At 35.0% G+C, this 14,254-nt stretch overlaps 1 protein-coding gene across 1 annotated transcript; it reads left to right on the top strand.

Annotated features, from left to right (window-relative positions):
• The first annotated feature begins 508 nt into the window (after positions 1–508).
• On the top strand, positions 509–13,409 carry LOC101494854 (AUGMIN subunit 6). Its single transcript, XM_004489519.4, has 13 exons — positions 509–898; positions 993–1,049; positions 1,179–1,273; positions 2,574–2,724; positions 3,389–3,514; positions 3,647–3,803; positions 4,258–4,318; positions 4,402–4,669; positions 8,239–8,364; positions 9,434–9,598; positions 9,706–9,949; positions 11,862–12,176; positions 13,081–13,409. Exons 1-13 carry the CDS (start codon positions 683–685, stop codon positions 13,119–13,121), a joined length of 2,022 nt encoding a protein of 673 aa, XP_004489576.1. The 5' UTR covers positions 509–682; the 3' UTR covers positions 13,122–13,409.
• Positions 13,410–14,254: the final 845 nt, after the last annotated feature.

Raw genomic sequence — 14,254 nt, 5'->3', positions numbered from 1 at the left:
TCTAAACCAACAAACAAAATATTAATATATTTAATTAAAAATTATATAATATATTAAATAACTATAATTACACAATCATGTAAATATCGTTGCACCTCATTAAAACTCTTTTGTAAATGAAGGATTAAATTGACATGTTGTGACACACTTTTAATTAAGAACTAGTATGTTTATTTACTCATAAGAAAATTCTAAACAAAACGACAACAAGTCGTGCCGGCAACGATCGGCAAAGTCTGCTTTTTTCCCAAAATACAGTGTTAGTTACTACACCCACTAGCCTCCAAATTCAAAAATCACCCCTCCCTTTCAAATTACGGTGTCGTTTCGCATTTTCAAAGTAGAATATGAAGAATTAATCGGAACTTGTTTTTTGTTTGGCACACTATAATACAAAATACCAAATACAAAATTGTAATGTAATTTTCGGAGCCGCTAAAAAATATATTTTTGACATGAAAATAAAGTATATGTTTTTTTTAAAAATGACTATTTTGAAAAATAACAGGTAAGAAACGGATTTCAAATCGAAAAATAAAAAAGAAATCACAACACAGTTGCATCTCACACAACAGAGCAAAGAGGATCAGAGAAAGAAAGAACCGAACCGAACCGAACGAAACGCAGAGAGAGAGAACAAAGAAGAAGAAGAAGAAGAAGAGAGAGAAAGAGGGAGAGGGGAATGACGATGGACAGAGAGAAAGAGAGAGAAATCGAGCTAGAAAGTGCAATGTACACAAACTGTTTGTTATTAGGTTTGGATCCATCGATTATCGGAGTTGGATCATCGAATTCAACTCCTCGTGTTGGAGCATTCCGTCATTCAAACCCTAAATTAGGAGAACAGCTTCTCTATTTCATTCTCTCTTCTCTTAGAGGACCAATTCAATCTTCAAAAGTACTATATCTCACTATTCAGGATTTTTGATATTTCGTTTATTCTATGATCTGTAACTTTAACTTTTTTTTTGTTTTTGTTCTCGATCTTTCAGGATTTTGATAAGGTTTGGCCGATTTTTGATTCTGCACAATCGCGTGATTTTCGTAAGGTATGGATTTGTATATTTATTTATTTTTCATTTTGAAATTGAAACTGAAATTGAATTTGAGTTCGAATTTGAATGAATTTGGTGGAATGATTTTTTGAACGGTGTGATGTGATGGAATGTGTTTGGTAGGTTGTGCAAGGGATTATTAGTGAGCTTGAGTCTCAGGGAGCACTTCCTAGGAGCAATTCCAGAGTTTCTTCGCTTGCTACTTGTTGTGGACCTAGGTTGGTAATGGTATTCTAATTTAATGTAATTGTTAGTGGTAGAAGGTTAATGTTTGTTAGAGTTTGTAAAACATTGATTTTGGTTTTTAATAATTTATTGATTGTTTTTTAGAGACTTTTAAGAAAAGCAAAAGCTGTTTTGTGTTTGTATGTTGTAGTGAAAACATTTTTTTTTAAGTCAGTTATAAAAAAATGATTTTTTTTTGTGAAGCTACTAAAAATAACTTCTCTCGATAGAAACTGTTTTTAAATTATTTTTAGATTCTGAAATGCTGTAACAAACAGAGAAAAACTTTCAAAAATGAATTTTTACAAAAAAAGTTGTAACAAGGGGCCTTAAGTTGATTTGTTATCTGTGCTTGTTTTATAGTTGAATGTTTTGCCCCTCTTGCGTGTACGAAATTTCAGAGAAGTAGGGGAAATCAACTTTTACACTGACATTTAATGAGAATCTAGTGTTTGAGTTATTTTTAAAATGTGGTAAAAAAGTGGACTTATGTGACAATATATGATGAGTTCTCATTAGGATGTCAGTGTAAAATTAATATACATTGACAATGCATCTCCATTAGACTATTTTATACTTTAGTATTAGTATATAGGTAGATTTGTGAGTTGTTGGTCGAAAGGATTGAAGTGCTTTTGTAGTTAGTGAACAATATTGAGTAGTCAGTGAAATTCGTGGATAGTTAGTACTGAATAGATTATAGAACTTCTGCACTGAGCAAACTACTTGGAAGATGGGTCTACTGAGTAACTCGAACTTTACCTCCTAGAAAATTTCAGAAAATAAGAATATTTTTCTTGTGATGTTTTATGATAATGAATATTGGGTGGTAAAAGAATTCAAAAGAGGATAAGCTGAGTGTTGCATTCATGAGAATATTTTGGTAGATTTGTGGACATATAGAAAAAGATAGGATTGAGAGTGAATATACAAGGTAAGGATGGACCCTATCTAGGAAAATATGGTAGAATTTTGGGTGAAGTAGTTAATCATGTGAGGCAAATGCCAATAGAAAGTAGAAACCCAGGCTAGTAAGATGTATTGGTTAGATGGATGATAGTCTGATTATTTGAGGAGAGACCGAGAAAAACGTTAAGTGAAACCATTAGAAATGACTTAGATCTAAATGGTTTTTCCAAAGAGGAGTTGACCCACCGTGGGAAAAGGCTTCTATTGTTGTTGTTATATTTGAATTGGATGAGGTAATCTCATGTGGTTAGCTGGTTACAGAAGCTTCAATGTCTGGATTCTGTTAAAGCCTCTAAAATTATTTGAATGTACATATTGGTGTAGGTTTGTTGAGCTTTTGTGGCAACTTTCTTTGCATGCTTTACGAGAGGTTCATCGACGGACATTTACTTCTGACATAGCATCTAACCCACTGCCCATGCCATTGACTGATGTAGCATTCTCACATGCAGCTACTCTACTTCCAGTTACAAAGGTATTAGTGATAATCCATAAAACATTAGAAAAGGATGAATTGACTATCATTATTTTCATGTGTCATTGTAATAATTGCAACACTTATGAGGAGTTTGGTTTGGCATGTTTTCCACGGAATGAAAAAATTGTCAGTCTGAATTTTTTGTTTTTACACAAGAGAGTTGACTATTTGGTCTACTTTCTCCATCTTATATTAAGTGTTGTTTATGGTAATGCACAAGCCATTAATTTTCCTCATCTCCAAAGTAAAATAATTCCTTTTTTACTAAAATGTCCTTGTAATTGGGGTTAAATGGAGTGACTAATTAATGCAGTGTAGTTGAGATACAAGTAAATATGGATGTTATTGGAAAAATGTAATTAATACTCTTTCGAAATTATGGAATGACATAATTTGAGACAACAAAATATTGAGAACAAGACACTTAATATGAGAAAGAGGGAGTAATTGTTTCTAAGACCTTTGATTTGGTGCAAAAGTATCAATGCCTCTTTTACTTTGACCATTTCCTCAGCAATTCATTATCATATTGCTCATCATGATCATAAAAATGTTATATATCTTTTTATTTATTTTTTCTTTATTGGTTTTTCTTTCATGTTCTTATGTGGATAAGCTACTTTGTCTTAAGTAACTCAGTTGAGTCTTTGGTCTTTAACAGGCAAGAATAGCCCTTGAAAGAAGGACATTTTTAAAAAATGCAGAAATGGCTGTGCAACGGCAGGCTATGTGGTCTAATTTGGCTCATGAAATGACTGCTGAATTTCGTGGCTTATGTGCTGAAGAGGTGCATCAGTAGCTGAAGTTTATTTACTATATTTTAGATACAGTACATATTCCCTCTCCCCATCAAGAATATTGAATATTCCTTATGCATCTTTCTTTTAAGCGTTTATTTTATTGTAAAACCTGAATTCAGGCTTATTTGCAACAAGAGCTGGAAAAACTGCACGACATGAGGAATAAAGTCAAATTGGAAGGAGAACTCTGGGATGATCTCGTATCCAGTTCGAGTCAGAATTCCCATTTAGTTTCAAAGGCTACTCGTCTATGGGAGTCTTTATTAGCTCGTAAAAGTAAGTGCAAAAATTAATGTTTTAAGTTTGATTTGATTCATCAAGTATGGGAATTGGGAAGCTAATTAATTATAAGTTTCTGAGGTTGGGATTTATTTTTATAATTGCATTCTTCATTAGTTAATTGACTAATAATAATATTTTTCTCTCTTCTCATTGTACTTTAACCTGCACATGCCATTTTTCTGTGTTTAGCTCTGCATAAGTGCTGTTTTTCGAAGTCAATTTTGACTTTATTAATTCTTAAATTCTCATTCTATTTTTGTACCTAGAAAGTGCCTATGACAAAACATTGGTATTGTCATCCTCTCAATTTAAGATATTAAGGTTCGACACTTTGTCTGCCCACCACCTACAATCATGGCTTGTTCTTTTATTTTATCTCTTTAAAATTGTTATATTAAGAAAGGCTGGCTAATAACGATATTTAAGTTTTGTCAATATTAATGTACAGGTCAACATGAAGTTCTTGCATCGGGCCCTATTGAAGACTTGATAGCTCATCGGGAACATAGGTAATGTAGGATGCAGCTTACCTTGCCTTTCCAATACCTGTAGATCAAATGTTCCGGCTAACATTTTTGTACATAAATTTCAGGTACCGAATCTCTGGATCATCTCTGCTTGCAGCAATGGACCAGAGTTCCCAGGCTCCTTATTCAGATGTTTTATCTGGTCAGTCTGGGGATTTTCCTTCAGTGCAACTGGACAACAATGAGGAGATTGATGGATCTCAGTTTAGCAATGAGACATCGGCAAGAGTTGATGACAGAAATGGAAGAGTCCACCAAACTGTTGACGTAGCAGAAGTTATACGAAGATGGACACACGCTTTGCAACGTATCCACAAACAGTCACTCCATCTGGTATGCTATTTACAAACTTTCCTTTAAAATGGTGGAAACTGGTCTTGTGGCTCCTTTCTTTCATTGTTGTTTATGCCTTATGGTTTATGGCCGCCAATTGCTAATGGCAGAACTTGGAAACTGCCAAAACAGCATGTTGGATTGTGTGCTGCCACCTTTATGAAGATGTTAATTTTTGAAACAATATCAAATTTATTTAAAAATGAACCCATAACTTTTTGAATCAATTTCCTCATTCAGATCTTTGGTTAACTGTAGGTAAACATCACACAATCTTCACATGCCACACTATTCAGTCATTTTTCGCGATAATTTTAAAAATTGAGCTGAGCTGTGCCTTAAGCATGGTTTGTCAAGCTTGATAAGGCCAAAATCAAATTTGGATTTGGGAACTTTGAAACCGAATCCGAATTCTGTATCTTAAATGATTTCGGGGTGGTCTGTGTTAAATTGAATGTTTCACTCAGATCTATGTAGTAAGAAGTAGACAACATAGCGTAGCAGCCGACCTCCAAATTGGGGTAGCAGGTAGCGGTATGGCTGCCACATCAAAGTCTAGAGAAACAATACAAGCAATTTCAACCACACATATAATGGCTAATGTCAGAATATTATAAAATATCTTATAAGATCTTTTATATTATATTAGAGTATCTTGAGTTATTTCTTAGGATCAATTTATAATCATAGAGGTATCTTATAATATCTCTCATTATTATTATGATTTGTTCCTGATTTAGGATTGAGTCTATGTTTCTCTATAAATAGAGATTATTATTGAGTCTTTTGTAATTAAGTTAGCATAAAACTGTTATCAATAATATTTAAACCCTTAATATTTTCTCTCTTCCTTATATCTCAAATCCCACAACTTCGACATAGTATCTAAAGCCTATTTCGATCCTCCTTGAACGATCTTGCCTCTATTACGTTGTCGAGTTCCCAAAAGTTTGGTAATATAATCATAGTTTCTCTTTTCCAACATGATAATTCCTTTTTCAAACCACTGTCGTGACACATTCCGACATCGATTTCACTTTTTTCCGTTCAGTTCGCTACTGCCGCCGTCACCGCCACTTGTCTGGTGACTTTTTCGGCAAAATACCACTCCATCAGCTTCACCTCTTCTAGATCGGCCCACACGTCAAAGCGCGTCGCCGAAAGCCACCCTGCATCAGATCTGCGCGCCGCTCTTCACCGCATGTGACAGCGCGTCTGACAACCTTTTAAGACACAACCTCTTTCATTGAACTCGTATTGGCCTCCTGGTTCTGTATTGGCCTCCTGGTTCTGAATCTGCCCTCGTATTCTAGTTTAGGGCTACGGTTACTCTTGCTACCTCCAAGATTCTCCGTCTGCTGCTTGCCATTTGCCGTCACTGCTGAAAAAGTTTTCCGACAAGTTTTCCGATACAACCACTTCCATTGTGTGCGAAATCTCCCAAATCCCATATTTTTTAGGCCAAAAGTTGCTCCATGCGTGCCTCCAAGATCTATCGTGTTCATCCCACGCGCCGCCGCCAACAGCCTCGACCGCAGGCGCATCTGCCCGCCTTCCGACAGTGTTTTAGTTGTCTAGATTGGTTTTTCCTTTCTGGTTCCGGATCTGTTTTACGTTTTTTCTTTCAAGCCGCATGCATACAACTTGACAATTTGTCCCAGATACACTGACCCCATCTTTGTGTCAGAAGTACTGGCCTTGCCTTTCTTTCCCTGAAGCATGCCTCTCTCTCTTTGAAGCAAATTCAAGTTTAAATATTTTGAGTCTCCGGTATTATTACTTTAAAGCTTCTAAATGCTGTTTTTAGTAGAATAGACCTTGCTTTGTTCAATTGCTTGCCATGAATTTCTCTCATGCTGATGATCATTCCGGCTATCTGGCTAGGCTATATTTATAGCAATTCTCTCTGACTTCACCTGCATCCCTGAGTTGCCTTTCCATCTTATTTTATTATTTTGTGGAGCAAAATATTGTTTTCTTGCAACAAGCTAAAGCTTAGTAAACTTTAGCTTGAAGGGGAGTGTCAGAATATTAGAAAATATCTTATAAGATCTTTTATATTATATTAGAGTATCTTGAGTTATTTCTCAGGATCAATTTATAATCATAGAGATATCTTAGAATATCTCTCATTATTATTGTGATTTGTTCCTGATTTAGGATTGAATCTATGTTTCTTTATAAATAGAGATTAATATTGAGTCTTTTGTAATCAAGTTAGCATAAAACTATTATCAATTATATTTAAACCCTTATTATTTTCTCTCTTCCTTTTATCTAAAATCCCACAACTTCAACAGCTAAAAAAGTTGAAGAATGCTAAACACATATTAAATATATATAACTAATCACAAAGCAGAAACAGAAAAAGGGGGGAGAAGAAAGGAACTGAGAGGATGCCATAATAGGGGTCTGTTAGCACAGAAGCAGAATAATAGTTGCCGAGAAGGAAGGAACAGGGAGGAGAAGAATGGTTGCAGAGAAGAGGGGAATGTTGGCGCGAATCGTGGCGATGAAAGGAACAGGGGGGACGGCCACTGAGAAGAAATGCCGTGCGTTTCCAAAAACAGAGTGCTGCACTTGTAATGTTTAGAGAAGGTCATAAAAATTCCAGAAAAATAAATTACCTAGTTAAAATGACCAACATCAAGGGTATTTTAGTTTTAGACTTTGCGCACTTAAAAATTGAGGGTATTTTAGACTATGCACTCTTAAATAACCGTTGAGGCCTTCTTTTCTGTGTTTCTCCCTCATCTTCTCTGCGGTTGCACCTCGAAGAAAGCTGCTGCCACCCTAAACCGCGCCACAACACTGTTTTGTGTAGCGTAGGGCCGCCGAGATGCAGACACACAGCCGCAATTGCAGCTGCAATTGACTAAAGACTCAGTTAACACCTAAGTGATCCTTAAAATCTCATGCCATCAGTTGGCTATGACTACAACTGGGGTGAAAAAAAAAGTGCAGTCTTTTTACCTTTTACTACTTTCTGAGGTGACATCCTTCATGAATTTGATAACAACTTTGTATGGTGTGAGATTTATTGAAGTATATGATCGTTACCTGTGTCTGACTTGTATGTGTGCCTCTATCTTACATGTTTTGTATTGACCTAATGACATTTGTTTGGTGGGATAAAAATCCAAACTTCTTTTGTTATAATCTTTCAAATATCTTGGCTTTTGTCAAACCTTGAGCATGCACTCATCTTTATGTTATCAGCTAACATTTTACTTTTGTCAAGGTTATATTTCTGCAAGAAAGACCTGGGAGTTATGTAACTATAAAATCATGATAAAGTTCTCTTTCTTAAAAATATGATGACTGGTTAATAAATAATTTTATGTCAATATTTTTATTATGTTTGTTCAATATTGTACAATTGTATAACTGAGGCTTGTTGTTTATAGTTCTAAATCTTGAAAAATAAGATAATCCAACCTGTATTGCACCAAAAACTTGGCAATTTGATTTATTGATGCAATTATGTTCAGTTGAGAGTCACAAGAGTCGTAAATGATTACACTGTTCACTCTTATTTATTACATATTGAAACTTTTAACCATCTGTAGGCAAAAGCAAATGATGGAGAGGGTCCAGATATATTGCGCAGTGCACAGGAAGGAGGTTCAAGTGGCCATGCCGAGTCTTTAGCAGCAACCCTTGCAGAGCATCAACAACACTTGGCTAGCTTCCAGGTGATGCATTAAAAGTTAAACATGTTTTAAAATATGCAAAATCCAATCAAAGTTGAAATGCTTCTAAAGGCAGCTTCATTTTCTATTTGTCATGTGCGTTTGGTAAAGTTTTTAAACAACCTCTACCATACTTCATTGAACCGGCTGTTTTTGTTGAATGGAGAAATAACGTCCTTAATGATTTTTGACACTATTTAGTTTATTGATCTTTTTGGAACTTGTATATGCATAAAGTTATAGGAAAAATCATAAATCGTGAGATCGTAACACGGATGTAAGATCCCACAAAAGATAAAAATTATAAATTACAGTGCAGAGATAAGATGTAAAGAGGTGCAAATGATTTATAGAAGGGATCATGTGAAAGGATGGTATGAGATTCAGAGCAGTAAAGAAGAAACACTGAACCTGTAATTGATGTATTGAAATTCCCCAAGTTGGGAATTAATTGATGTATTGAAATGCATAGTCCCAAAATGTTACCTTTCATGTTCAGCCGCTTCACTTCAGTGTTGGGTTTCTAGAGCAATCACATTCAGCTCAAGTGGGTAAGGGAAACAAACTTGGTCAAGTCGGGTCTAAAAACCCCCATTTTTGACGCGGACTAAGATCGCTGTTCCTACGATCTTGTGTGTTTCCTCTCTGTGCCGCTTCTTCCACCAATTTCTGAACCACGCCACCATGTTGCTAGATGAAAAATGCGCGAGATCGTGCAAACTCACAAGTTGACACACACATTTAACAACCATGGCTCCATTTCCCCCTTGGTATCTTTTAAGGGAGAGTTTTACAAGTGCTTGGATACTTATCAAATACCAGTCGGCTTTGTCCAATGAGAAATATAGAAAGAAATAAAATCTTGTGCTATGGTGGAGTTACATTGGTTTAAATTATCAGCTGGTTCTACTGATAAATATCAATATATCGATGAATGTGTCTTTTCTCTATGTCGTCCCTCTTTTCACAGTAGGGGTTTAGTATCTTATACAAAGTTGACATGTAGTTACTGTTCATATATTAGAAAGATTCCCCTCTAGGAATTTCACATTGTTGCATTATTCATTTGCAGGTGCTTATTAACCAACTCAAAGACGTAGCCCCAACAATACAGAAATCCATATCAGAGTGTACAGAAAAGGTTAACTGCTTGGCCTCTAATCTAACTCCAAATCCATTAAGCAGACATCATAGCCAGTCAGTATCAACTATCCAAGCACAGAGTAGTGGGAGGATGGTAATCTACTATTTAATTATGACAAAACTATTGCTTCTTTGATGCTTTTACCAAACAAGATCTGATTTTAGCCCTATTTTTTATTATCAATTTTTACTATTATTCAGGAAAGTAGCACTGATGATGTTGGTGAGTTGGCTTCAAGAATGTCTAATGTTCAGCTTGACAAGGTTTCTGTTACTCCCTCCACTTTAAAACTTCCTCAGTTATTTAGCATGACCCCATCTTCTGGAAAAGCTGGAAATGTGCAAAGGCGGCATGGTAATGCTTATCAAAACAGCCAAACAGAGAACCTTTCTGATAGGGAATCTTTGGATGCTCCTTCAAATAACGAAGTAGCAAGTTCAGAAGGTGCGTTATGTCTTCATAACTAGTATTTAGTACGGGTGAAATTTTTGCATGAGTTAAATGCATAATTATTAATCTAAAATTGTATTATTCAGAACACCATTAGACCAGGATACACACTCCTTTGCTTCACCATTCTTCAACCCACCACTAATTCAGCAAACAAACCACCAATTTTAGCCTGCCTGTCCCAAAAACAAAGCACTGCCTGTTGATTTAATGAGTAATCCTCCACACCTCAGTCTCAGTCAGAGACTGATACATTTTCACTGAAGACAACCCTCACCACACCCAGTCCATTCCTACTGTCAATAGCATAGACAGTACAAGTTATCATTGTATTTGTTGCTCCAATCAGTTCGCCACCGACATTGATTTATAGAATATAAAAATTATATCCTTTGCATGTCAACAAAGTTTGAATTGTTAAGGCAAAACATACACAAACTTGGCAGTCAAATAAACCTTTGTTCAAGAATATAGTTGCACTGCATTACGAAAGAGGTTTGTTATTGAAACAGAAGCGTCTGCTCTCGTGCAATGTTTGAATGTTCAATATTGTTGAAATTAACAACTACTTATGTCCACGCTCTCAAACATTTAGTAAGAATATTGAGGGAAGCTGGGCGAGGAGAGAAAAATATACTCAAATCTAAAATAAAACCCATGATAAAACCATCAAATTTAAAAATTCATCTTAAAAAAACAATAAAACCCATGACAAAACCATCCATTTTAAAACAATGTTAATCCTGGAACCTTAATACACTACAATAATCCTTTTCTACCACAGGCTATGGGTTTAACCATTGCTGTAAGAGGTTGAGTATTGTTAGAATAGGCTTATTGTCATCAGACTCATCACTCACAGGTAGCTATTTGACATTGAAGCTTCTAGTAAAAATCACTGCAACAAAAACATAGTAAACAACAAATACATTAAACATATATCAAATGATCCAATAATTAAGTCATTGGATGTGCTTTTTATGGTTATCACCAAAGCTATCTATGATAAGAAAAGGAAAACTTAATTGGTGACTATAAATCATTGCTGAAAAAAGCACATATCAAAGAGAATGAAAGAAGACAACTTGAACTTTAAATTTTTACGCATTGTTCATAATTGTACCTAGCTTTATAGAAAACTAGTTGCTCTTCGATGGCACGAAGAAATGGTTCCATGACAGTTGAACTTGATTATGGTTTACAAAATTTGGGATAAAAAACCATCCTTGTGCCTATATCATATAGCTTATGCTTTTAGCAGAATTGGTCCGTGAAATGGTATCAAAGCCTCTATGGACAAGAGATTAGGAGTTAGATCCTTGCCCCTCCTCAATCCCCATTTTTCATAATTCAATTAAATTTCAGCACAAACTGAAGTGGGCATGTGCACAGTCCATTCTAAGCCGAAAGTACTTTTGCATGAGGGGGTATGCTAAGTGTAACAGCCCGGCCCCTCTGACCGACACTGTTATTCACGATCTTTTCGCTCCTCCCTTGCCCCCAGTTAGAAATTAGCGAGTCTTCGGCTCCCGTGGGAATCGAACGCAGTACCTAGGAGATAAATATTCATTCATTCCCACTAGCAACATTCAATTGGTAGTAGGAATGAATGAACGATGATACTTATCTTCTAGGTATTGGATTCGATTTCCACATAATGCAAAAGTTTGCTAATTTCTAACGGGGAAAAGGGGGGAGCGACAAGATCATGAATAACATGCCGGTCAAGAGGGGCCGGGCTGTTACACTAAGAGATTTTAAACCATATATCATGCTCATATTAGCTCAAGATTTTAGGAGAACTGATTATTCATCTTTGACATGTTTCATTATATTGGAGCTTGTGGCTCTTTTGAGGGAATTTCATTCAGTATGCTAATAGAAACATAGTGGCTCTATTTTGCAGGTATCGACAGTTCCTTTATCCAAAATTTGAAGAGGTCCGTAAGAGAAGCAGCACTGTCATTGCAGCCATGCAATTCGGAGTCATCTCGGGATAGCCATTCTGATGGAAGTTCTGAGCACTTCTTTGTCCCTCTTTCAGAGACTGGATTTTCTCATTTGGATCCAGATATAAATGGGTTTCTCTCGTTTACTGGTTCAAATGATACATTTGATGCACAGCGATCAACTTTCGACTTTGAGGATGCACAAGAAGTCTTCTCACCACCTCTGCTGATGGACTCATACAATTTGAGTGATCCATTTGAAGACTTGCTGGGTATGTTGAGTTTTCAAACCTGTTTTTGTTTCAAGAGTTTATCTTTCGGTTGTTCTAATCACCCAATGATTTTAAAATATCTTACTTGTTTGAAATTTAATTCTGGAGTAAATACTCTGGAATAAATACTCAAAACGGTTCTTGAAATTGTAGAGTTGTATCAATAATATTCCAAAATTGTCTCTATAATTGCAAAATATTAATCAAGTTTGTCCTTCTGTCTAAATCTGTTTTCAAATGCATCCTTCACATTATTCATCCAGTTTTTTTATCCATTACCGATATTAGCAACTTAGTATCATTCTCGTCCCTTTAAATACCAATGGAGGGATGACTTCAATTAAAATTTTGTTATTTTAAGGATCATTTTGGAATATCGATAATGTGACGGAGTAGAATGATACAATTCTACAATTTCAAGGATCAACTTGAGTATTTTATTTACTCTTTAATTAAGGGTTTATATGTATATTCTAAATTTTTAAAAATCTATTGGTAATTTTTGGAATTTTCATTTCCGGGTTTGGGAGGGAGTGGAATCCAGAGGAACATGGAGTTGTGCTTTCTGAATACTCCAACTGTCTCGTATTACATGTCTCTTTTGGAATGTGTACACTTCTTAAGAAAATGGTTACGTATACCAATTTTTACTACAAAATAATATGTTAAGACTAAAATATCCTTTTATTTCATTTATTATTTGTCTGCCATATAAAAAAAGGGTAGCATTGAAAAAAAGTAATAAATGCTGAATTGGTACTAGTATCTTACAAAATGACATAATTTGAGACAAATAAATATTCCAAATGAGATATAATATGAGACGGAGTGAGTAATTGTTAGCAACTGTTTATGACTTCTTTCATGTTGGTTAATTGACGAGTTGGGAATTTTGTTGTTGCAGCCCCTCTCTCAGAGACTGAATCGGCATTGATAGACCATTGAAACTTTTCTGGGCAACCTCTGAACGACTTAATTGATGAAATGGCATGATTAATGCATTGGAATGCTATTCTTTTGCTGGGATTTTAACTCCCTCACGTTTTATGACACGACAATCATATGATTTAGGTCATGTATCTTGGCATATATAGAAATGAAAACTCACTATATTTTCTTGTATTGTGCAGTGACATACATTGTTCCTTTTCTGAATATGGTTTGGTTGATTTCCAGTACTTTGTGCACATGAACTGATTAGTGGAAATATGATTCTTTGATTTTATGACTCCATTATTTGTTTATTTGGCATTATCAAAAATTGCAATTAGACTGTCTCTATTAAGTTGATATGGCAGGGTAAAGAGATGGACAAATAATTTTACAGTTTTTGACCAATAACTAATTCTAACGAGTCACTGATTTGCCTTAACACCTCTATATAGATAGTTACATACATATATGAGGTAATTAATTTATTATCCAAAATATATCATTATCATTGATATGAATTATTATCCAAAATTATTCATAAGCCAATCGCTTCTCTTGCAATTTGAGCAAAGACTTTGAGTCATTTTTCGATATTCATCATAGCCACAATGGGACCTACCACCGAGTGCCCACATATGGTCGCTGTCAGACAGATTATTGATTTAAATTAGAACAATTCACAATTTTAGTTATTGAAATTACAGGGATCACATAATTTGGTTTCTCTCATTTAATTTTATAAAACCATAAATTACTTCTTAAAATTGAAGGCGTCAATCAATTTAGGTCTTTTTCAATTAATTTAATTAACTAAGGGTGGTTAATCTAAATTTATCATTTTTTAATGTGCCAAAATTTAATTTTAAAAAAAAGCCAAATTTTAAATTAGCATAGTTCAAAGACAAATTGAGTCAAAATAAAAGTTCAAAGATAAATGAAGTAGTAGTTGCTAGTTGGTACTTGATAGTAAGCATACAAGTTACAATTCACATCTCACAATAACATGAGTTCAAAGTTCAAAGTATACAGTTATGTCCCAAATTCAACTCACATGTACCTTTATTACTCTAAAAATTACCAACTCCTTTACAGAAAAGTGATATCAGCAACTTAATATGGGCAATTTACATTTTTTTACAAAGTAT

This window comes from Cicer arietinum, chromosome 2 (assembly GCF_000331145.2).
Source record: "Cicer arietinum cultivar CDC Frontier isolate Library 1 chromosome 2, Cicar.CDCFrontier_v2.0, whole genome shotgun sequence".
NCBI lineage: Eukaryota > Viridiplantae > Streptophyta > Magnoliopsida > Fabales > Fabaceae > Cicer > Cicer arietinum.
Note: the sequence above shows the minus strand (reverse complement) of the source record. Positions and strands in the feature narration are given on the sequence as shown.

Bases quoted from the DNA above. Each gene is read 5' to 3' on its own strand.
- LOC101494854 (XM_004489519.4), top strand. From the start codon at position 683: ATGACGATGGACAGAGAGAAAGAGAGAGAAATCGAGCTAGAAAGTGCA. The intron at 1,050-1,178 runs GTATGGATTTGT...TGTGTTTGGTAG, and splicing joins AATCGCGTGATTTTCGTAAG to GTTGTGCAAGGGATTATTAG. The intron at 9,599-9,705 runs GTAATCTACTAT...ACTATTATTCAG, and splicing joins CACAGAGTAGTGGGAGGATG to GAAAGTAGCACTGATGATGT.